Genomic DNA, 24,950 nt, shown 5'->3' with positions numbered 1-24,950 from the left:
GGCTATCAGGTGAGACCAGAAATGAGCAGAAAGGACGAGATAAACCTTGGTTTGTTCCTGACATCTCCATCTTAAGGAGCCTAAACAGAAGATCTAGGAAATCATTCTGAGAAGCTACTTCTAAGAAAATAAAAAAAATGCTAAGTGAAATCAGTTTATTTTGGGTATAACACAATGCATAAACTCAGAAATGCACTTTATGAAACAAACTAGGATCCTTCCTTCCTTCCTTCCTCCCTCCCTCCCTTCCTCTCTCCCATCTTTTCCCGGGTGGTCATAAGAAAGTTTGCAACCCAGGATAACAATGATATAATTCGTCTTTCCTAAACAGAAATGGAAAACAGTTGAGATGGATTACCTGTTGATATACATAGCTGCAGAAGGAGCTGTTAGCACCAAAGGCTCGTTGTCGGGCAATTTTCCAAAAAGGAGAGCACTCTGAAGATTTTCAACTGTGGTTATGAGTTCTTGCGAAACTGAATTCTATGGCAGAAGAAATAAACTAGATTCTGTAAGAGTCCTTTAAGTCAGGTAGAACGGAGCCCCCTAAAGATATTTCAGTGGATACCAGTGTCCCCACCTGTGATATCCATCGAACGGTTATCTAATGGAACACTGTTTTAAATTTTGGATGCCTCTAACCATTTACAAAGTAGGAAATGGGAAAATCACACCATAAATTGCTACCCTCCAATGTGACTGAAGATCTCTTAAAAAGTACACGCAGCCTGCTAATGATAACTGTGGGTGAAAAGACAAGCACCTATTTTAGGAGAGGATCCAGAACATGCCGTACATCACTTGGGACCATAAATGGGGAATGAAGATACCAACAAGATTTGCAGAGGCATGTAAATGCAAGGCAACACACCTGATTCATCACACCCTCACCTGTGCCATTTCGGAGACAGAGGCTTCTTCTGTTCCATTCTGCACAGTAGCTTCCAGGACGTTGCTTACTGCACTGAAAAGATAGCTGGCAGCTTCCTTGCGCTTTAGATGATCTTCTCCATCTTCTGTGTCCACCATCAGTAAGGATTCACTAACACTCTTCAGAGTGTGACTAGCTTCCACCTAGATAGGAGAAAAAGAGGCTTCTGGAGATGACCATACTGCGACTGAGGGAGAGGTCAAGTGTGTTATCAGTCTCAAGTCCCTTCACTCCCAGAAAAGATCTTAAGCCTAGCCTTCCTTGAATCCTGTTGACTCTTATCTAGTGCCAATTTGCTTTGACTGTTAATAGTTCCCAATAAAGGAGAATATTTGTAGCTCAGGATTGAAATGAGGGGTCCTCAAAGCATCAATAATATTACCTAACTGGCTTGATACTTGTGCTTCGCTATGAAACTATGTGATCGGGTTTAGTTTTTGGGGAGGAAAATAGAGGAAAAAATTCCGCCTTTGCCTGCCAGCATCTATTATCGGTATTCATCTGGCTAGTGTCCTGTCAGTGTGTGAGAGAGTTGAGGGCTGTTTGGAAACCAAAGCAGTATTTGCTGTGTGAGCAAGAAGGAGAAAGAAAGAAGCCTGGGCGTAGCTTAGCTCAACTCTTCTGTACTAAAGCTGCTTGGTGCTGTGAAACTAAAACTGAAACCGAAACTCCTCTCTTCTGCTTGTGTTTTGCATTTGGAACAGATTTCTTTCCAGGTGGGGAGGGAGAGTAGAACTCCTTAGCATCAGAGCGTGTTAATAATAATATATGAAATGCTAATGCTCTGATGGTCATTTCAAAAAATCCTTTCTTAATGAGCACCCATAAGCAAAAAGGAACATATGTGCCAAGTTTCAAATTTGTAGGCTTTACGGTTCTGGAGATTTTGTGATGATGCGTGAGTGGTATTTCACTTTTATATATATATATATTGGGTAATGAAACATCTGCAAGAAAACAACCAAGCTCAGAGAGCACCAAGGACCCTTCGTTAATAGTTCAGATTCTTTCACAGAATACAGAAAGTCCTCGATTTACAGCAGTTCATTTAATGACTGTTCAAAATTACAACAGAACTAGAAAATGTGACTTATGATTGTTTTTCACAGTTACGACCTTTGCAGCATTCCCCACGATCATGTGATCAAAATTTTGATGCTTGGCAACCAACTCATATTTATGACGGCTGCAATGTTCCGGGATCGTGTGATCTCCTTCTATGATCTTCCCCACAAGCAAAGCCAATGGGGGAAGCTAGATTCACTTAACGGGTGGGTTACTAACTTATCAACTGCAGTGACTCACTTAACAACTGTGGCAAGAAAGGATGTAAAATGGGGGCAAACTCACTTAACCAATGTCTCACTTAAGAACCGCAATTTTGGGGCTGGCTATTATTGTCCAATCTTGCCATGTTGGCTGGTTAATGCTTTGCTCTACTTCTAAAAGAAAAGTAAATGAAATTGTTCCTATCCATTTCCTCTTTGTGACCCCCCTCTTTTTAATTCCCACCCACCCACCCCTTTTGCAGGCTGTGGAATATTTTCTGAAGTGACCCACATTCACTTCAGAAGTGACCCACTTCTGACATCCTTGTTACAGTCTGGGTTGCTTTATCTAGAGGTCAGAAGCAGTGGAGGGATTAAATTTTTTTTTTACTTACAGTTCTGTGGACGTGGCTTGATGGACATGGCTTAGTGGGCACGGCAGGGGAAGGATAGTGCTAAATCCCCATTCCCTCCCCGCCCTACTAACCTGCTTTCCAGCTCTGTTCTCCTGTGCGGGGCAACCAAAGAAAAGCCAGCCGATCAGCTGGGACTCAATGGGAGGCAGAGAGTAGAGGGGGTTGGCGGGGCCAGTCAGAGGTGGCATTTTCCGGTTCTCCAAACCACTCAAAATTCCCGCTACTGGTTCTCCAGAACTGGTCAGAACCTGCTGAATATCACCTCTAGTCAGAAGGCACCTTCTCAGCTGCCTACTCACCTGTGCAGAAGAAGAGAGCTCTTCGCTCCTGTATGTTATTTCCTTGAGGACTTCTGACATTTTGAGGGCCGTCTGCATCGATGTGACATTAACCACGGAGAGGGTTGTCAGCATTAGTTCTCTAAGCTTGAGAGACAAGGAGAGGCCGTGAAAGGAAGGACGCAGAACACTGAATAACTGTGATGACCCAGGGTGGGATACAAAACAAACATAGTCACAGAAAACAGGTGAAGCCCCTTTTATTCCTTCACTTTGCTTCCAAGCTCTGAATATCTTTGACGGAAGACAAAAACACTCCCACACAAACAGTTACATGAAGAAGGAGAAAAGCAACGCAAACCAGGCAAGATCAGGGCTGGTGGATGTCCACAGATAACACACTCTGGGAAGGATGCCAAACTCAGAGAGGAACTATAAACTAGAGATATTTACACAATTTGTTTCCAGCATTTGCCAATACGCAGGTCCAAACTCTTATTCAGTTGACACAGCTGCAGCCTGTGAAGGAGGATCAAGGCCTTCTCCTGCCGAGTAGACCACGTCTCTCCCTTGTCCTCTCCTCCCTGTGTGCCCTAGGATGGAGAGGGGATGGGCCTGGGTCCTCCTCTGACTGCCCAGATGGCCTCTGCCCTTCCCCAGCCTCCTCCACAACCTCCAGAGCCACACTTCCACTCCGTGGGCTGTTCCTCAGAGTCAGACTCCACTAGGGGCATGACAATAACATTCCCTTGATTGTTCTCACTGTCAGGAAATTTCTTTCAACCTAGTTCTAGGTTGGATCTCTCTTTAATGATCTTCCACCCATTACTTCTTGTCCTGCCCTCTGGTGCTTTGGAGAAAAGAGAAGCTCAAAAGACAAACCTCTTTCCGCGTATCTGTCTGCAGAGATGAATTAAAAGTGGCTTCTTTCGTGTCTTGGTTAAGAACAGAAGAAACCGACTTATACAGCTGAAAGAGGGACATGCTGTTATTCTCTCCTCTCAGGATGCTGTTTGATTTTTCCAAAATCATGGCCTGCAAAGTTTGGTTCCCACTGTTTAGATCTTCAGGTTGAACCTGGCAAAACAAGATGGTTTAGGGCAGGGATGGCTAACCTTTTCGGCACCGGGTGCCCAAAGCGTGTGAATGCGCTTCGCCAAAATGCAACGTGCATGTACCTCCCGTGCATGATACATATGCCCCACACATGTACCCTGCTCCCATGCATGTGCCCCGCCCCCACCCCATGCATGCACAGCAGAGACCCAAAGACCACTGACTGGTGGGAGACACACGCACATTTACGACAGAGCTGAGCTGTGCCATCTTATCCTGGGCACCCTTTTTTTGAACTATGACCACCTGGCAGACGGTACAGGATAATAAAAACAAGGACAAACAGGCTGAAAAACAGCTTCTATCCCAGGGCAGTTGCTCTTTTGAATTCTACCGTATAGTACAATATTAATGCAATATCAAGGGGTTTTCAATTCATTGTATAGAATGTGAAGGATGTGTGGTTCTGTTTATTTTCATAGTCATAATGTACATTGAAGATGGTATTCAACTTCATTGTATGAGGTGCAAAGACAATAAAGTAAACTAAACTAAACTGGGGCAATGGCTTGTCTGCCCTGGGAGAGGACTCTGCGTGTCACCTCTGGCACCCATGCCCTAGGTTCGCCATCACGGGTTTAGGGCAGTGGTGGGATTCCATTTTTTTTACTACTGGTTCTGTGGGCATGACTTGGTGGGCGTGGCTTGGTGGGCGTGGCAGGGGAAGGATACTGCAAAACCTCTATTCCCTCCCCCCCCCCACTTAACGTGCTTTCCAGCTCTGTTCTCCTGTGCAGGGCAACAAAAGAAGATCCAGGCTATCAGCTCAGACTTGGGAGGCAGAGAATAGATGGGGACAGGGCCAGTCAGAAGTGGTATTCTGAACTACTCAAAATTTCTGCTACTGGTTCTCCGAACTACTCAAAATTTCTGCTACTGGTTCTCCGAACTACTCAAAATTTCTGCTACCGGTTCTCCAGAACTGGTCAGAACCTGCTGAATACCACCTCTGGTTTGGGGGTGGGGCGTAGAGTTGTCTATCACATCCTTCACTCCTAGTGCCCAGAGTCCCTGAGACTTAGGGGACATACATCTTTAATAAATTATTATATACACAACATTATGAAATCACAGCTGCCAATTATTTAGCCTGTGTTGGCTTTTATGCACACTGAATTCTTCCCAAGAACTAGGATGTTGTAATGCTTTTATAACTGATGGGTGGAAATGTTGTCAATGCTCCTGTTTTCTAAGTGCTGTCCAATGTTTATTACTTACTATTGTTACCGACATACTTACTTAGGTTCTAACTCAGCATGTTCATGAAACCAATTGTGAGTTTATTCAACAAACTATTATAGGTACCCTTCATTTAGCGTCCAGAATTGGGACTGGCAATAACTGTGAATGGTTGTTAAAAGAGGCAGACACTAAACAAGGACTGCTTGTATTAAATAGACCTCCTGTCTCTGTTGGGGAACTCTTCTCAGGAAATACAATATGCTTCCTGGACATGAAGGCATTGTTGACTTTCAGAGATAATTAAAAGCAGAGCCAAGACTGCAGTAGAAGTAATGGACTTTGGCTGATTTGTTACGAGATAAGATACAGGAAGAAAATATAGGAAGAAATCATATTGTTGTGTTTTTAAGAGCAGGTAATAAGTTAGTAAAAAATTATACCCATACCTGTGGTGAAAGAGAAAGTTATTTTCTGTATATATTTTTTCTTTTTCTTTACTATACACCTTTTTTTTCTTTTCTATTTTTCATTCTATAATTTTCTTTTTTGCACTTTTTTTATTTTTTTACTTTGTATTGGTTTTTATTACTGCAATTGTAATTTTTTTTAATAAAATAACTATTAAAAAGAAGAGCTGACAATGTTGAAGTTTAAATGATGAATGGCCATTTTTTTTTAAAAAAAACCTATCTTTTTGTGAACATGAAGGCACTAGGAAGGTTTTTAAAAAGTGTCAATTTGGGGGAGAAAATCTTAGAAAGTTGGTTCAAATCATTTATTTCTCCTTGTCCTGGATGATGAAGTCTATGGACATGAAGGCAAAAAGTTGGGAAGGTAACCAAGGTCATCACTCACCCTTACGGTGGCATTTGAATAAACAATATGGCCATAATTATTGGTCACTGAAATTTTAATCTGTAGAACAAAGTCGTTGTCTTCTTCTCCCAATGGAAGGTAGACCAAGGGTAGGGCTGGATCTTGCCCACAGTGAAGGAGAGAATCTGAAAAGAACAAGAAAGAAGGAAGTGGACTCAGATGCAAGATTGGACTCACCAAATGAAAAAGGAAATTTCCTTAAGCAATTAAAGAAGGGCTAATGAACCAATCTAAGCTGTCTGAACGCTCCTCCTCCCTCCAACACAAATTACCTAAACTTTGCTGTCTCTTGTTCCTCTGGAACGCACTCCCTTCCCACCTGGGAATCCGGACTACATTCCATCACAGTCCTTTAGTTAAAGAAGGACCTTGAGGTATCAACCCAATAACTGGTTCTCACTTGGTTCCAGGTAGAAGCAATATGTGAATGAAGAGCTGTCAGTTCGGAGGCACTGGCCCAACAGGCAGGAAGACTGGCAGGAGATGGAGAAGCTGTTGAGTACTGATCCTTGAGGAGGAGAAACAGAACATTCTGGAGCTACCGGAGGAGGCACTGAGCTGACAATGTAGGTTTCTTCTCCATATTTGTTCTCAGTCACAACTGAAATTTTGAAACAAAAATTGGTTTACTGTGATGTACATCGTGATTGGGCACTAAAATGTACCCTGGCTCTTTTTAAATCAAACACACGTATCTTTACTAAAAAAAACAGGTTATTTTATTACTATTCCCATCTACAATTCCTTTCTCAACCTTTTTTACAGGTTATTACTTAGAACAGAATAGAAATGTTATTGATATAGTACGTTATGACTTACTTCAGCTGAATTGCAAGGTTTATGGAGTTAACGCAAAGCTACTTAAAATGTTTGGTGTCAACTTTTGAAAAAAGAACTTGGGATTTGAAAGTACCTTTAAAAGATCATCTCCAAGTTAGCAGGGAAAAAATCGGTTTTTGCTCAGAATTGGAAGAACAATGGGATTCCGATAATATATGTTTGAAAACTTAAACTTGGAGAATTTGCAACTACGGCAAATACATATACACAAAAGAAGTTTAATCAGATTTAAGCAAGGATGGTTCCCATACATACTACATGTCACACAACATAATAAATATAATCACTTACAGTCTCTAATGGAGGCTAAATGTCTACAAATATTGCTAATTTAGCAGATGTATAAAAAGGGAGAAACCAGAAATCCAATAATTCAATTTTTATTTCCTTTCATATTAGTTGGAGTTGCTTTCAGATGAACATGTGATTTTTACACAAAACAAATGTTGGCCATTCTCTATTCCAAGGAGGGGTTTAAAATATGGTATTTTCATAATAAAAGGTTAATATAATCTTAGTATCTATGTTACAATTTAATATAGACTGGACCTCACTTATAGATGTTGGGTGGGTTGTTTTATAAACATATTTAAATATTGTCTTAAACTTTATTTATCATCTCTCAAGATAGATTTTATATATACAGTATATATTCACAGAGCACTCTACTTGTGCTGGTCTAGGACTACAGTAAACTGGATTGAAATTGAATTAATAATAAGAGCAAGACAGTTGATCTTGTAATTGATCCCAGAATTATGGTCATAAGTTATTTCAGTCATTGAGTGTCAGTGTGTCAGATTTTATGACTTTTTTGTGGCAGTTGTTAAGTGAAAAGCATGGTTGTTAAGCAAATTCAATGGGCAAAACAAATCAAGGTCATATGACCTACATGCAAACAGCTATAAAGGCAAGATAGTTGACAAGCAATCGTTGACTAGATCTAGTCTACAATAGTCATATTCTAGATAGTGATCATGTGATCTGAAATCAAAACTTCAAAATTGGATTATGACTATCTTTTGAGGGGCCCATCATAACTCTGAATAGTCCACTAAGCAACTTGTTCTAAGTCAAGGAGCACTTGTAAATACTTGGAAAGTTCATAAGTCCAAAACTAGCCATTAACATAACAATTAACAATTATCAGCGCGACACTAAAAACTGCCAGTTTAAAAAAAACAACCACTAAATTTTAGTGACCAATACCTGTTGCTCTGATTTGAAAGGCTTCGCCATGTGATTGCAAGAACGAGCTGTTCAGGACAAGAACTTCAGTATCATTCTGAAGAAAAGTGAGTGAGCTTTGTGGGAAACCATTTAAGTTGCATCCTGGAGGAAGCAGATTAGACTGAGAAAGGAAATCAAATGAAAGTCGAAGAAAAACAGGAATTAAAAAATATCCAATTTTTAGTAGCCATCATCTCTTCCAAATATGCTACTGTATGTCCACTAGGCAGGACTATTTGCTTCACCTCATTCTCAAATGGTGAAATTAAACTCTTCTTTTTAAAATGTTCTTTTGGAAAGAACATAATCAGCATTTCTTTGGCTCATGTATATATTTGAATAGCAAGTATGTTTAGGAACAATAGCTTTGGGTTTCTAAAAGAGGGGCCTTTTTGTTTAATTAGCCAAATTTCACACCAACAAAAATGAAGCCTCCAGAGGAAGAAAAACAGAGTTAAGAGAAAAAGGAAATCACATACACTCAGGTCATTCCAGGAAATGCTGCCAAGAAGTAGCTGTCTTCAAGGAACTTTCCACACATCCGTGAACACATGGTTCATTTTTGTTGAGAGAAGGGTGGAGCTAAGACCGCCCCCCTCCATTCTGAATATTTTCCAAAACGAGATTGATAATTTCTCTAGAAAGGCGAAAACTAGATGCGCTATTTCAGAGTAATAGAATATTAGAGTTGGAAGGCACCTTGGAGGTCTTATAGTTCTGCTCAAGCAAGAGACCCTATACCATGGCCCAAACTCTTCTTGATAACCTCCAGTTATGGGGCACCCACAACTTCTGGAGGCAAGCTGTTCCACTGGTTAACATTTTCACTGTCAGCAAATTTCTCCTTAGTTTTAGCTAGACTGTAGTTCTACCTTCCTACTCATAATCACACCATCATGAATTTGCTATAAGTGAAGATCTGGAATCTGCTCCTGGAAAAATTACGCAGTGTAGTTCTTTATAACCAGGGGTGGGATTCTACCAGTTCACACCTATTCGCTAGAACCAGTTGTTAACATTCTAAGCAGTTCAGAGAACCGGTTGTTAGAAGAAATTACTGGCCTAATCCTGTAAGGAAGGCAGGAAGGAAACATTGTGGTGTTGCTTACAGAAACTGCCTCTCCGTTAACCCTTATTACATTCTTGGCAGGAGTAGAGTTCCTGTCTCAGGAACTTCTTTGGAGTTTTCTTCCCTCCTTTGCTGGTACTTTGCTTGTGTGGAGTGACCATTGAAAAAAGTGACTTATGACCATTTTTTACACTTACGACTGTTGCAGCATCCCCACAGTCACGAGAGGCCAGACGAGGAGATGCGTGCCTTGATGTGAGTGATGTTGAGTTGGCCACGCCCAGCCAGTAACATGACCACCAAGCCATGTCCACCCAGTCACATGACCACCAAGCCACGCCCACCAACTAAGCCACAGCCACAGAACCGGTTGTTAAAAAATTTGAATCCCACCCCTGTTTATAACCCTACTTTGCTCATCCAATATGTCCATATCTCTTGAATGTTGTTTGTTCTCAGAGGGAATGTTATTCTCTACAAAATATTTTTTTTCAGAGTGTAGGAACATATGGAATTTCTGAGGTGGTCATAAACTTACCTTTCTTCCAAAGGAGTGGTCTAAATACCACTTGTAAAGTACAGGCTTTGCATCTTCCCTCATTGAAACTTTAAGGATAACATCTTCACTGATATTCACAGGATTGCAATTCCTCTCACAACTAGGAGGAGCCAAATAAAATGACATTTAGTAAACTAAAAATAAGCACCTGCTGAGAAAATTAACCAATCCTACCAAAATGGCACAAGGATAATCTCAAGATGACAACAGGGTTCTCTAGCTCTTTTTCTGCTGAGCAGTGTTTCCCCAGTGGTAGCATATCAGCTGATCTCTCTTAGCAACATACAAATTTTTTTCACTATAGCTAGCTTTTAGTGGTTCACAGCCTAAATATGGTTTGGTTTTACAAGCATAAAAGAAAAAAAAATAGAGTTGGTGTGTTAATAGTCTGACTGGAGGTATAGCAGCAGAGAATTTTGATCAATATACTGGGTTACTTATAGTGAGAAGGCAGCATGTAAACTTAGTAAATAAATACATATTGTGACCTATAGTTCAGAGAGAAATTCATACCACCCTTAACATAAAGGTATTTCAAATCACTGCACCAGTACTTGTTTGACAGATGAATGTATCTTTTCTTTTATGTACAATGAGAGCAAATGCACCAAGACAAATTCCTTGTGTGTACAATCACACTTGGCCAATAAAGAATTCTATTCTATTCTATTCTATTCTATTCTATTCTATTCTATTCTATTCTATTCTATTCTATTTGGGTCTTGTCCAACAGAACAGCAAACAATGTGCTTTAGTGAGATTCGTGAAGCGAAAAAGAGACATTATAATTCATAAATATCAGGGCCTGTATTCACAACAGTAATTGGGGGATTAGAAAGATGTCCCTTTTTTTTTTTTTACAATCAAATGGATTAACTTTTTAAAGAGTTAATCCATCCATCCTCCCCATCCACCTTAAAAAATAATAATGCAAGGTTGCCACACCTGATCCTCAGGCTCAAATCTCGCTTTGCTGTGACGTACAAACATTGTTCATCCTGCTTCTCCTCTTTCTCTGGGGTTTTCACCACAACCTTCACTGTCACTGCAGAGCTGGGAGGAGGCAAGCAGTTGGGTGGTATCCGGATCTCTCTTTGTGCAGTGTCGATAGATTGTTGCTGCACACATTCATCCCACTGAGGCCAGCAGAACCCTGCAAAGGCAGTTTTTCAGTCAACTTATTTGCACTTTCTCATCTACCCCAGAACCAGGATAAATGTGATGGTCCTGAGTTATCTCAGAGTTGAAGTCATTTGTGTGTGGGTGTGTTTGAAAAAGATAGAATTTTCCCAACACAATTGTGATGGAATGTGCACCTATAAAAGTAGGAGGAGAGTTTTTTGACAACACAGTGCCGTCCCAAAAGGAAACTAGGATTAAGAAATTGCTGGATGTGGAACAAAAGAAGTAGTTCAGGGTAATCATACCTTAGAATCTCATAGGTTGCATCTAAAAGCTTAGGAACTTATAGCTTTAATCTGGCAAGATTCTGTCCATTAGGTGTAAGCAAATAAAGTATTGGTCACTATTGGATCTTGCTGTCCCACTTCTGGGTTTGAGCTTGACAAAACTAAGAGAAGGACAAGGCCAGATGAAGGTCACCTGATTTCCTAAGCACACCCCAACAATGATGTCTTGGCCGTCCTGTTACTTAATTGACAAGACCTTAAGACGTGATAACTGCTGAAAAGTCTTGTGTGTCAGTGAAAGTGTTAAGGATAAGGGGGGAAATTCTAGGGTTCCCCCTTACTTTGGTTCACTAAGCATGGGCTTATCTTGTTCTGGGCTGGAGAAGGATGGATTTCTCCTTTCAAGATTCAGAATGTTCTACCTGCAAAAACTGTAAAGCATCGCACCACCATTCCACTTCCCAGAGCTTCATGCTCAGCTCATTACAGATCTCCACTTTTCTGGCTCTTCTTTTCTTCAGACATTTGCAACTGTAATAGTTTATGAGAACAACCTTGAGAAACCCAGGAAAAAGGTGCCACCAGGGCATGGTTAGATAAGAGAGGTATTATACCCATAACTGCATAATGGGTGGAGAAAGAGGATCAGAAAAAATCTTCCTTAATTTGTCAGGTTGTAAAGGAGATGATGTGAGATTTTTACTATCAAATTTGCAAGATTGATGTCAGCCTTCACAGATAGATCAGCAGGAAACACAATCAGCTGAGCTAATTCTATTTTATGGTCAGGCTACATTAACAGAATCTTGCCTGAGAAATAAGGCAAGGAAGCACACTGAGAGACACACACTTACCACAAGACCAACTGTAGAGTGAATTGTTGCTGTCAGTCTCAGGCCAACCCAAGATAATTGTTGCAAAGACACTGGCATGGCGGCTGGGTGAAATGTAGATCCTATTTTTCCCCTTGTCATCCTGAAGCCACAGAAATGTGAGGAATTAGGCACAAAAGTATCTCTGCAAAGTATTTACAGTAGACAGACGCTTCCAAACTTCCTTATTTAACAGGCATAACTGATAAATAGCATAACTTTATAAATAATATAATTTATTTTGCAGCCTGGATTGAACTGCCTCTGGGTTAAATGACTAACAAGTAGTCCCAGAGGTGCTTTTTTCAAGAGGCAACTGGACTTTCTGGTTTTCTCTGAAGATGTTTCACTTCTCATCCAAGAAGCTTCTTCAGCTCTTGTTGACTAACAAGTACTTCTCCCACCTGTTGGCTGTATGTGTCTAATATTCCATTATATTCCCATGATGTTTCACAGAGGAATACATTTGGATAAATTGGATTAGGTTTTTCTAAATAAACCAGTGGAAGATAGAAGACTGCATATCTGATTTAAATCATTTAAAGGATTTGGATTGATCACAATTTAAAAAAAATATGGATGCTTAGAAATTATCTCAGTAGGTCAACGTGGTTTTTGCAGGGGTCCCCAACCTTGGCAACTTTAAGATTTGCAGACTTATTAGAACAGTGTTTTTCAACTTTAAAATATGTGGACCAACTCCCAGAATTCCCCAGCTAGTATACTGGCTGGGGAATTCTGGGAGTTGATGTCCATACATCTTAAAGTTGCCAAGTTGAGAAACACTAGATTAGAACAACACTTGCAATATTACATTGTTCACTGCACAATTCATCTGTCTTAATATGACACACAAATAGCTAAGACACATTTCTCAGCAATCTATCTCCTCTATACACTAGTTTATGCACTTCCTTTTCTTCCACATTTTCCCAGTACTCACAAGTCTTCTTTTCCCATTTGTGCTGGATTTTTCTTCGTTCGCTACAGGATCTGTTTGTGCCAAGAACACAATAGAAGATTTAAACTTTATCATTCAAGATAGGCTTGAGTTTCTCTCAGCAAAACATGAATGTTTCTCCTTTGCTCTGTTGGGTTGAGTAGAGTCTACCCATTCTTTTTATATGAAAGACAACTAAAAATGGTTTCTAGAAAGACGGACTTTAGATAAGTTAATAAGGAAAAGTTTTTATTCCACAGTTGCTAAATCTGGACTTCTTCTGCCCTAAACATTTTTTCATCACCAGTCTTGAGATCACAGAACAGTATATACAACAGCAATCTACCCACTGAAGTTGATCCTGGGAGATCACATTGCTTTGTTGAAACCATTTTATTATAGGATCCAATCTGAGTCGGTCATTGAGACCGCAGGTTTCATCTTCTGAGCTTTTGGACACATGCTGGAGCCCAGAGAAGTTCTCTCTCACCAGAATGTCCAAAAGCTTGGAAGACTCAACTTCTGCTCTCAGTGACCGACCCAACTTGTATCCTGTAACATTATCCTGGTTAGTTGCTTTCATTCGTGAGTTTTATCCTACCCATTTCCTGCACCATTACAATCAAGGTCCCATGATTACCTTTTTTGTGAGAGCTGTTAGACACCGTGACAGTTCCAACATCAACACTCATGTTTGAGAAGGCGTTCATCACGAACACTTTGACCAGAAAAGTACCTGAGAAGAGCACATGGCAAAAAAAACAAAAAAACAAAAATGAAATAGAATAAATGAAACAGATTCAACAATTAAAAAATGAATCTTGAACGTTCAAAGGTGAGCTGGGCTGGGTTTTGGTGATTCAGAGAATTCGAGAGAATGGGTGGCAGAGACCATGGCAAAGCAAGCAAAGCCTGATGAATAAAAAGTTTAATCTGACAGCAAAAGTTTGAGATTATGGTGTGGCTCGGAAGAACTCAAAAGAACGAACTTTTCATCCCCAATACTGATGATTTGACAACCAAGCGGACTGCATATTTTGGGCAACTCTCTACTCTCCGCAAGCCACCTTTTTATCCTGTCATTACTGAATTCCTTGTATTTTCTGCTTCTTCTTTTCAGTTCCATTTCATGGTTTAGCAATAGGGGGTGGGAGGTGGGGCAGACATTAATAAAGCTCAAAAATATTAGTATTTGTTAATGTTCTCTTTGCCAACTGTGAGTCTTGGCTATTGGCCAACAATGCCAAGCCAGGAGCCTTTTTTTCCTGAAAATACTATAAATCTGGTAAAATGCTGATTAGTTGGATATGCCGAATAGAAAATGAAATAAGATTTTTATATTTTGATTTAGATATTTCAGAGTTTGCTTTCTTTTTTAACCCTAACCTTCACTTAATCTGTTTGTATATATTATTTACCAGGCAGGGTTTAGAAATGGATAAGTCTAGGTTAGTTATTATTATTATTACTGTTGTTGTTGTTGTTGATGATGAGGATTAGCCTTTAGGCCATGTCAAAGTGCAGAGTTCCAGAAAGAAGTTATTACTGAAATTTGATAAAAGCAATTTAAAATGGAATTGGATAAAATACAGTTTAAAATGAAATCGGAATAAAATAGGATCTAAGATGAAAATAGAATAAAATATAATAATAATATAGATACAATATGATAAAATTATATTTCGGTATCATCCCTACAATCTACCTCAATCAGTCCTGCATATGCCGATCTCAACGGAACCATTTTGCTTAAGTTATGTGCTGTGTTAAATGTTATTTTCAGATTCTGACCGCATATAAGTTGCTTTGATATGGGGATCCCAACGGGTCATTTATTTGGTATATAGACCAAGGTACCTGTCTTTCACCCTCTTATACAGGCAATTCATGAAACCCCCTCACTGCACGATCTAACTTTCAGAGAGAAAAATGGGGAGCATTTTGTTTGGCGTCTCGGATGAATACTTGGAGGAAAGATAGCATGTAAACCAGCTGAATATAAATAATTAGAATCTTTGCATTACAATACCTTCAGAATTTATTGGGATTGTATAAATTTCAGACTTCCCTTCAACGAAGTCTTTCGAGTGAGAAAATGTTTCATTCATCCCCGTCACTTCAAATCTCGCTTTTTCAGGGGTGCCACGACGTACAGAGACCTTGATTTCCAGGTCTTCTCCTAATTCTAAGGAGTCGGAGGTTAACATGGCTTGGAGACCAGAAATCGGCTCTACTAAATGAACAGTCAGGATTTCTATGACCTCTGAATCTGTGGTGTTGCTGGTGGCAACTATTTCCAGGGAATGGACCCCAGGGCCAATCAGCCGTTGAAGGACTCCATCCAAGGTCAGATTATGAGGGACAGTTCCTATTTTCGTGCTGGTCTCCATCACAGTCTTGTTATCACTTAATACAGTATAGGTTACTCCAGTCCCTGCAAAAGAAAACAACAACCCAAAATCCAAAATAGCTTAAAAGTGATATAATAAACGCTGTATGCCTTCATTATTATAAATGTATTTGTTTATTTAGCATATTTATCCAGTGTTTATTATACACATAGACCAGGGGTCTTCAGACTTGACAGCTTTAAGACTTGTGGACTTCAACTCCCAGAATTCCTCCTGCAGTCATGTTAGCTCAGGAATTCTGGGAGTTGAAGTCCACAAGTCTTAAACTTGCCAAGTTTGAAGATCCTTGACATCGACAAATACTATGCAGTATGCATTAAATAAACAAATGCACTTGGATGGATGGATGGACAGACAATAGCCAGACTGACTGAAGATAAAGGGAATTGCAACGTATTTAGAAGCCTTTGTTTTAGAAAAAACAGCTTTACAATCTAAGATAGGGGTTCTAACATCCCTTAGAGAATGCAACCTTTTTCAATGAGTGTATGGTTTATTTTCTCCCCATCCTTCCCCCCGCACCTTTTGTTATGCTGTATGTTTCATTTGTAAACCTGACAATAGGGTCCCAAGGTAGACAGACTCAATTCCAGTGACAATGTGTGCACAATTGCAACACCTGTAAGATCAGATAGTTAAAATCTATCTATGTAGTTGCTAAGAACTGAAAACAATCAATCAAGTAGCCATTAAGTTCTGATTCCATTTTGAAATATGCAGGATGCAAATACAGCACTCTGTATTTCACGGCTCTTTAAAGCAACCACATCTTTTCTCTGTTTCTGGCACCCACCAATCTCCTTGCTAGTGAAGGCTAAGCACAGCATTCTAAATCATAACTATGTAAGAATTTTCTCTCTTTTCTTTTTTCCTTTCTAATTACCTATTTGCCTCCCTTCCTGTGGAAAGCTGATACATACACAAACACACACAGCCTTTATGTTTGTCACCAGGTTTTTTAAAAAAAATATTAATAAGAAAAGTTGTTGCCAGTGGCCAAAGTCCCAAAATGGCTGTTCTTCCTTCCGATCCATGAATAAACTTAGTTAGCAATTTATTCTCCTGCTCTCAGAATATGTTGCAGGAGACACAATCTGTCCAATTTTTCCTATTGGGAGTTTTGGCCCTGATTTCAAAATTATACACTTTTCTTTCAGGATGATTTGTTTATAGAAAAGATTTGGATATTTTAAGGAATAGTTCAGATTAGCAGAGATCTACTTTATGTACAGAGAATATATACTGTTTGAACGGCAATTGGTAGAGAGTAGAGACACCATACTAACCTCCATTAAGTTCTACTTGAATCCACAAGGTTTCCTCATAAAGGCCCCTGCAATGAGAGCTGTTCCCCACTTCATATTTGCTGAAGCACCCGGTCACGGTGAGTTTATCCATTTTATCTCGAACAGTGACGAGTTTTTGAGCCGTCACGTGCCACTCACTTGTAGTGCACTCCACAAAAACTGTGAACTTGCCTGGTTCGATGTAACAATGAGTCACATTGCTATGCAAGCTGTAAACACAAAACTAGGAAAATTATCGGCAGATCTGTCAAGCCCCAAATCAAGAATAACACTTGGTAATTCTTCCAAGCTGAGATCTTTATTGCTTTACAGACAAACTCTTGACAGACTGAAGACTGTCCTATCTGCATCTATAATACATTCTAGAAACTATGAAGGAGAGGCTGTCTTCACCCCCTTTCTGTCCCAAGTTACCTATTATTCTCTGGAATGCACCCCTCCCTCCGGGAAATCCACATCCTTAGTGTCACGGGTTATAAGCTGACACTTAATACATTCCATCCCAAGATCACCAGATCTACAGTTAGGCATTGAAAAGTGTAAGATATTGGCTGTAGGTCCAAATTGACCAAGCATCCCTTCTTAGAGGACATTACATTTAGGGATGAGGTAAAGGTTCCCCTCTCACATACATGCTAGTCGTTTCCAGCTCTAGGGGGCAGTGCTCATCTCCATTACAAAGCCGAAGAGCCAGCGCTGTCCGAAGACATCTCCATAATCATGTGGCCGGCATGACTAAACGCCTTTGAAGGCGCATGGGACGCTGTTCCCTTCCCACCAAAGATGGTTCCTATTTTTCTACTTTCTACTTTCTATTTTCTTACATGCTTTCAAACTGCTAGGTTGGCCAACGCTGGGACAAGTAATGGGAGCTCACTCTGTTATGCTGTGCTAGGTATTCAAACCTCCGAACTACCAACCTTTCTGATCGACAAAGCTCAGTATCTTAGCCTCTGAGTCACTGCGTCCCTTAGGGATGAGGTAGGGGTCAAAAAGGTTAAGACAGTGACTGTGACTCTGTAATCAAAGCTGTGTCCTTTTTTTATATGGGGCATGGAGTTGCATTGATGAGGAAGATGGGGATGGTTATCAAAACATAGTCTAGCAAAGTCCACCCTTGAATCTCACTGACTCTACGATGCAGCTGCAATCTCTTTAAAGCCTCTGCCTCATTTTTCTCCCCAAGCTTTCTCTGACCTTGAAGGGTAGTAGGGATCCACACTGTTTCCATCTCCAGTGGTGATTATGCAGGAGAGGTTTCCAGTGTATGGTGAGAGCAGCCATTTCAAGGAAATGGTGACGTTTTCCAACACAAACGTGGTTTCGGTCACCACCAAGCTCAAGCCTGTAAAAGAGTAGAGTGTCAGCATTCTGAGTAATGCACCCATTGAAAGCATAACTCCAGGGTAGATAAATTCCTCAAAGGATATGTATATTGGATATATCATATTGGCACAGCTGGTGAAAAACAACTCTGACAGTTCCCCGTGGTTTTCACCTCATTAAAAGAATCAAACTCCCCTCCCTCCCAGATGTCACTGGTCATATTGTCCAATGAAGATGGACGGCAGGCTCCTCTCCGCTTTCAGTAGCCACCTGTTTCAGTGACCTTGGTTCCCTCAAGAAAGTATTTTGTTTTGGCTGGAGCCTGGCTATCTACTCCCCCCCTCCCTTCTCCCTTTCTGGCTTCATGGCAACTATGAGGCAGCACAAAATGGCTTCAGCTGGATTTGCTTCAGAGTTGCCATAGAGAGAATACATCCTCTTTTGCATTCAGAGACAACTCTGAGCCTTGTCAAATCTATATTCCACAAACAGACAAAATATCCTCCATAAAATTCCCAATCATTTCATTCATCGCTATGGAACCGGAGAAACAAAAGCTAACAATATCAACACAATACTCTCGTATTGAAGCTCCAAGATCTTTACAGAACAATCCTCGGTGTTAAGACCGAGCTTGTGAGCAAAACAGTAAAACTATAATAGAATATGAAATAGAAAATCGTAACAGCCAAATGATTAATTTTAATATGTGTACTGCAATGCTAAAGTTTTTTGAATAGATTCCAATAATATAAGTTATAATATAAATATAAATATAATATAAATTATATATAATATAAATATAAGTATTATAAAAAGTATTATATAAAAATGTCCTCATCTAACCCTGAATTTGTTTACTTCTGATCACAGATCAGGGAGAAATAAAATATAAATCCTACACTGCTAAGTGCACAATTAACCTTTTCAGCTGGAATGATTTCCTGCTCAATAGAGCTCAAGGTCGGAGAAGAAATAGGTTGACTTGTTTGTTTGTTTTATTAAATGTGTTGGCCGCTCATCCTGCCACCAGGGCTACAGAGATGTATGGTAAAGGGATTTGTTTGGTTGTAGCTTCAGAGTCTAATTAAGGTGATTCTGGAAAAAAAAAATGAAAATCCAGCTTCTTCACCATTAGAAATTATCCCCAGCTAGGAGTGCAGCATTTGCAAGAATCTAAATGATTCTGCAAACTATTACAGGCTGGCACCAAGCTGATAAGTCTCTGAATCTCAGACATCGCATTGTTGCTTCTGGGGGAAAAAAAAAAACAGACTGCTGGTTGGCTATTTTTAAACAGGGTTTCTACGCAGATGTCACTAACCAATCTCTGCCTCCATGGATGGTGTGTAGAAACAGCGACTGCTTACCTTCCATGCAATGGTATTGGACGGAGAGGTAGCTTCCTAAACCTGGACAAGGCTCTCCGAAAAAAGTTCCATCCGCTGCAACTTGGCATGCCTGGAGCCCGTGACATTGCCCTGCAAAGATTAAAATGGCCGCCTGAGCTATGATTTCAGTTGATTTCAGTTTCTCATGTCTGTAGATGGATGGATGAATAGGTAGATAAAAGATTGGGTGGATGGATGGATGGATGGATGGATGGATGGATGGATGGATAGATAGATGGATAGATAGATAGATAGATAGATAGATAGATAGATAGATGATAGGATGGATGGATGGGTAGATAGTGGATGGATGGAGAGATGGATAGATAGATAGATAGATAGATAGATAGATAGATAGATAGATAGAGAGAGAGAGAGATAATAGAAGGATGGATGGATAGATGGGTAGAGAGTGGATGGATGCAGAGATGGGTAGATAGATAATGGAAAGATAGATAGATAGATAGATAGATAGATAGATAGATAGATAGATAGATAGGGTAGATAATGGATGGATGGAGAGATGGGTAAATAGATAGATAATGGAAAGATAGATAGATAGATAGATAGATAGATAGATAGATAGATAGATAGATAGATAGACAGACAGACAGATAATACTGGTTGTAATTCCTATCTGGATTGCCCCTTGAGGCTCTCCAAGAAGCTAAGCAGAACTGGATTTGTTAGCATCTGAATATGATTAGAATCCATTAAGAAATGTTTGAACTGTAGCATAAACCAGACAGCACCAGGCTGAATATAAGGGAATTTGCCTATTGCTGTCAAGAAAACTACCTGGACCTGTTCATATGGTTATAGTAAGTGAAACTTGACTGAAGGTAATCTTTATTATTCCCCTTGGAGGCTTCTAATGTGAGGGGCCACATAGGATGGACTTTCTAACACTTGCAATATGAATGTTGAGGCTTACCTGCAACTTCGTCTTTCACGCTAATCCAACTGCACTCTTCTTCATCGTCAAACTGCAGGGGCGTCTCGAGGAGACAGTAGTGAGGAGTTTTCCTCCCATAGAAACTCTCTCCGATTTGAATGACTTCTCCTGATCCACACTGCACAGTGGCATTCGAGTTGTCACAAGCAATGCTGTGGCCTGATTCTGGATAGTAAGGAATAATGAAAACATCTTTATCTTCTTAATGCAGCTTCTCTAATGAGGTACTCTCCAGATAGGTTGGACTTGAATATGTGAATTTCCAAAAGACAGCCAAAGGCAAAATAGCTGGGAATTATGGGAGCTGAATTCCAGAACATCTGGTGAGACAATCTGGGAAAGCTTTCCTTAAGTGCTCCAATGAGGAACAGATAGGGCTACTGAGAAACTAGAAGACATGGTCTGTGCCAGTCTTGTGCTGTTTGGTGGCACAGATTCCCATAGTTATATGGCTACAGTTGACATGGTTAAGAAACACTGGTCCTGGTCAAGGGTCCCCAAACTTGGCAACTTTAAGACTTTTGGACTTCAACTCCCAGAATTCTGGGAAGTCCACAAGTCTTAAAAGTTGCCAAGTTTGGAGACCTCTGGTCTAGGTGGTCATATCTGTGTATTTTAAAGGCATGGGTTTGGGGGTAATTTCTTACCAAATTCACAAATAAAGTCAAACTCCTGGCTACAATTCTCAGTTACTCCCCACTGGTAGTCAGCATTCTTCAGGATATAGCCACAGGACGAGGCAAAGACTGAGGGTGGATCTTGGAACCACTTGGTGTAGGTGAGGTTCGAAGTATCTAGCCAAATCATAGATCCTGCAGGGAAAGAAATCGATATAGCGTATGGATGCACCACACAATATTTTACGGCTACAAAGAGAAGTTGTCCATCAAGATCTCCTTCCTTGGCCACTGACCAACTGGATAGATATCCCTTCAACCAGAGGATCTCTCAGGTTATCCCCCAGAAAGTAGTGGGTGATCAGGTAGCAAACAAGCTAAGTGTTGATCCCCTGGCTTCCATGGCAAAGTTTACTCATTGGGTTGCTGTTTTATGACACAGCACCTTTTTAAGAAAAGAATTTAGCAAGATGATTCAGATGCTCTTCCATCAATCCTTTAATCATTCATGGACCGTAATTGTCACTTAAATATTTTAAACTTGGCATTTTTGCTTTCAAATTTGTAAGTCATCTTAGGTGCTTATGTAAGTAGAAAGGTGGCTCTTGGTGCATTCTGTCAATAATCAGAACATGCCCAGTAAATTGCTTCAAAGGCCATGCCCTCTCCTGCATTTTGGCCACTCATTAATTGGCCAATATTTAAGAAGTCCATAGGCATGGACAGAGGCTGGTGACTTCTTTCTCCCCCACGCCTTATTGCTGATATTTAAGAGTGCTGTTTATTTAAGAGTGCACATTTGAATACAATTTATTGAGGATTGGCATCCTACATAGAAAACATGGAAAGGAGGGAGGGACAGAAGGAAGGAAGGAAGGAAGGAAGGAAGGAAGGAAGGAAGGAAGGAAGGAAGGAAGGAAGGAAGGAAGGAAGGAAGGAAGGATAGAGATGGATGGGAAGAAAAGGGAAGGGGAAACAAGGAAGGAAAGAAGGAAGGAAGGAAGGAAGGAAGGAAGGAAGGAAGGAAGGAAGGAAGGAAGGAAGGAAGGAAGGAATGATAGAGATGGATGGGAAGAAAAGGGAAGGGGAAGGAAGGAAGGAAAGAAGGAAGGAAGGAAGGAAGGAAGGAAGGAGGGAGGGAGGGAAGGAGGGAGGAAGGAAGGAAGGAAGGAAGGAAGGAAGGAAGGAAGGAAGGAAGGAAGGAAGGAAGGAAGGAAGGAGTGACAAACTTCTTTAGCATTGTCAAGAAAATTACATAGATATGTTCATAAATGCATCAGAAGCTGAGCTTCTCATTCCCTTTACAATTTGCCTCTCACATTTGTATCTAGGGTTCCAACCACAACTTTCTGCACACACAACTGTCCCCAGTTCTTCTTACCTTCATTGGTTTCATTGGAAGAGGTGTAGGTTATTCCGATCCACCACTCCTTGTCCTCAGAGATGTGTTCCTCCAAGAATGTTTGAGTCCCTTCATTTCCAATAAAGGCCAGATGCCCACCTCCTCTCTCACACCAGCTCTGGGCACTTGTGAACGTGCGTTGGAGTCTCACAAATTCGTAGCATGAGTGATTGAAAGCCACTTGATACTTTGAACAAGGGATCTCTTCTGCCAGGGATAAGTCCTCTCCTGTAGACCAGGAAATTATGAGTATAAAAATTATGCTAAGGAAATACATGACTGGATCAACAGTTGATGCAGTTCCTGCATTGAGAAAGAGAGAAAGAAACAGACAGAGAGCCCATCACCAATTCTCTACACTTTCTGACTTGGTTTTGTAAACCTATTTCTCTTTTCTACCTCTTCTCCTAATGCCTGTAGCAGCCTACTAAACCCTTTGCTTCCAATTTAAATAAAAAAGAAGCTTCTTTGAATGATCATTAAAAAAAACACACGACCTGGTGCTATTGATGTACCAATGGATTTGAAAAAAGGCCATTGTGCAAATGTCTGTTACAAATCAAGAAGAATAAACAGCAAGCTTTAATGGACAAATTTCCATGTGAGCCGAAAAGATTACATTGATAAATAAGCACACTTCGCTGTATGGCAGCCACAGATAAAAGAGGCAATAAAAGGAGCTATTGTATTTTTTAAGGTGTTGGGCATTTTATTCCCAAAAAAGAATTTAAAAACCTTGAACATTTGATTCATCACTGTTTTCAGTTAAAAATTCAGTATCCATAGTGAGATGTCGACATACACTGTGTGTATCTTGTGAGGAATATATGTGACAATTTCAGCAATCCTTAAAAATTGTGAACAAAGAAAATAGGTGGAAATTAAATGTATATCCATAGAAAGAAACAGCACACATCAAATTTCTGGAGAGTTAGGAATAAGAAGAAACTTTCGTTCGTCACTTCCTTGCATCTCATCAACCTGCAAATGCATTGGCCAGTCTAAGAACTGCCGGGATGAAAGATGTGGACATTTTGAATAATAGGAGTATTATCTCAAAACTGGTAAAAAAAACCTTTCAGTAAGATCCAGTCCAGTGAGTTGGTTGATGCTTTCTTCTTCTTCTTCTTCTTCTTCTTCTTCTTCTTCTTCTTCTTCTTCTTCTTCTTCTTCTTCTTCTTCTTCTTCTTCTTCTTCTTCTTCTTCTTCTTCTTCTTCTTCTTCTTCTTCTTCTTCTTCTTCTTCTTCTTCTTCTTCTTCTTCTTCTTCCTCTTCCTCTTCCTCTTCCTCTTCCTCTTCTTCTTCTTCTTCTTCTTCTTCTTCTTCTTCTTCTTCTTCTTCTTCTTCTTCTTCTTCCCCTCCTCCCTGTCCTCCTCCCCCTCTTCCCCCTCCTTCTCTGATTCTATCATCGTCACATTGCCCTGTTCTAGGAAAACCGCATTCTACCTTGCTTATGGTCCTTTCTGACATGTCCAGAAGAGGACTAGGCTTGTACGCCTCTCAGTTCAGATGCTGAAGAACCAAGCTTTAGAGACAAAGGAGACCTCTTTGTAGGAAGAGGTTCTTGACAGAAGGTGAAGCTTTGCAGAATATGACCTTATCAAACCAAAGGTGTTTAGCTTCAGCTGTGCATAGTGGACAGGGAATAGGGGCCTTGGGTTGGCTATGTAAAGCTCCTGGGGAAATATATTTTCTTTCTGGAACAGCTTGAAGATACAACCTCTCCTGTGGTGGTGAGTACTTGCAATGGTCCTTGATCCAATTCTGAAGCCTGCATAATTTACTTGAAGACCTATACACAGATCCTCACCTGTGACCCATGCAATATACAAGATAATTGAGGACCTGTATACTGCATGGGGCAGAAAGGGGGCTGAGAAAGTATCTAGAGATCCCTCACATCCCTCACATAAACTGCTTCAACTGCTGCCCTGCATGCCAAAACACATAGACACAAAGACAGTTTTACTCCATGCCATCACTCCGCTGAACACCAAATGATCATAGTATTGCCTTATGTCTAAGGATATTTACCCATGTAATAGGCTGAATTACTATTATCCTTCTCATCTTTTCTACTACCTTCTCATATTGGTATCTTATGATTATATTACTTTGTTGTTTGTATGTACAGTGAGAGCTTATGCAATCAGAGACAACTTCCTTGTGTGTCCAATCACACTTGGCCAATAAAAGTATTCTATTGTTGTTGATTCTCAGGCTTATGAATAGCTGTTGCTGACTTCCTTCAACCCAACGAAAACTAGCTCTTGGCTTAGTACATTACACACAATGGTGATTATCATTTGAATATGAGCTTTGAGTTGTTTTTAGTTTGAATATTCATGTTCAACTAGAACACTTTTGCAAATAGGTTGAAAAAAAAAAAAAAAAAAATAAATAAAATCTGGATATGTTTTGGCATATGGGCTACAGGGATGATAGTTGAGAAAGCTTGGAATATCTTCAATGACCACAAGATGGAGAGAGATCATTAGGGATGGGTTGAGTAGCAGGTCTTTAGAAAAGAATAGAAACTTTCTCCCACTAGATGG

General features: G+C 40.2%; 1 protein-coding gene across 1 annotated transcript in view; it reads right to left on the bottom strand.

Annotated features, from left to right (window-relative positions):
* The window catches only part of PKD1L3 (polycystin 1 like 3, transient receptor potential channel interacting), a 57,790-nt gene extending 33,357 nt beyond the window's left edge, over positions 1 to 24,433 (bottom strand). Inside the window, exons 1-20 of the mRNA XM_087940788.1 lie at positions 24,430 to 24,433; positions 22,375 to 22,623; positions 21,024 to 21,188; positions 20,356 to 20,541; positions 19,401 to 19,511; positions 17,902 to 18,049; positions 16,684 to 16,904; positions 15,016 to 15,420; positions 13,588 to 13,728; positions 12,990 to 13,039; positions 12,029 to 12,149; positions 10,711 to 10,918; positions 9,745 to 9,865; positions 8,117 to 8,258; positions 6,450 to 6,668; positions 6,004 to 6,264; positions 3,776 to 3,957; positions 2,915 to 3,040; positions 892 to 1,074; positions 359 to 483 (exon numbers count right to left, since the gene is read on the bottom strand). Of these exons, the coding sequence (XP_087796914.1) occupies positions 359 to 483; positions 892 to 1,074; positions 2,915 to 3,040; positions 3,776 to 3,957; positions 6,004 to 6,264; positions 6,450 to 6,668; positions 8,117 to 8,258; positions 9,745 to 9,865; positions 10,711 to 10,918; positions 12,029 to 12,149; positions 12,990 to 13,039; positions 13,588 to 13,728; positions 15,016 to 15,420; positions 16,684 to 16,904; positions 17,902 to 18,049; positions 19,401 to 19,511; positions 20,356 to 20,541; positions 21,024 to 21,188; positions 22,375 to 22,623; positions 24,430 to 24,433 (3,368 nt within the window). The remainder of the gene's footprint in view (positions 1 to 358; positions 484 to 891; positions 1,075 to 2,914; positions 3,041 to 3,775; positions 3,958 to 6,003; positions 6,265 to 6,449; positions 6,669 to 8,116; positions 8,259 to 9,744; positions 9,866 to 10,710; positions 10,919 to 12,028; positions 12,150 to 12,989; positions 13,040 to 13,587; positions 13,729 to 15,015; positions 15,421 to 16,683; positions 16,905 to 17,901; positions 18,050 to 19,400; positions 19,512 to 20,355; positions 20,542 to 21,023; positions 21,189 to 22,374; positions 22,624 to 24,429) is intronic.
* Positions 24,434 to 24,950: the final 517 nt, after the last annotated feature.

This window comes from Pseudonaja textilis, chromosome 11, assembly GCF_049901715.1.
Source record: "Pseudonaja textilis isolate UNSWEBS1 chromosome 11, rPseTex1.2, whole genome shotgun sequence".
Taxonomy (NCBI): Eukaryota; Metazoa; Chordata; class Lepidosauria; order Squamata; family Elapidae; genus Pseudonaja; species Pseudonaja textilis.
Note: the sequence above shows the minus strand (reverse complement) of the source record. Positions and strands in the feature narration are given on the sequence as shown.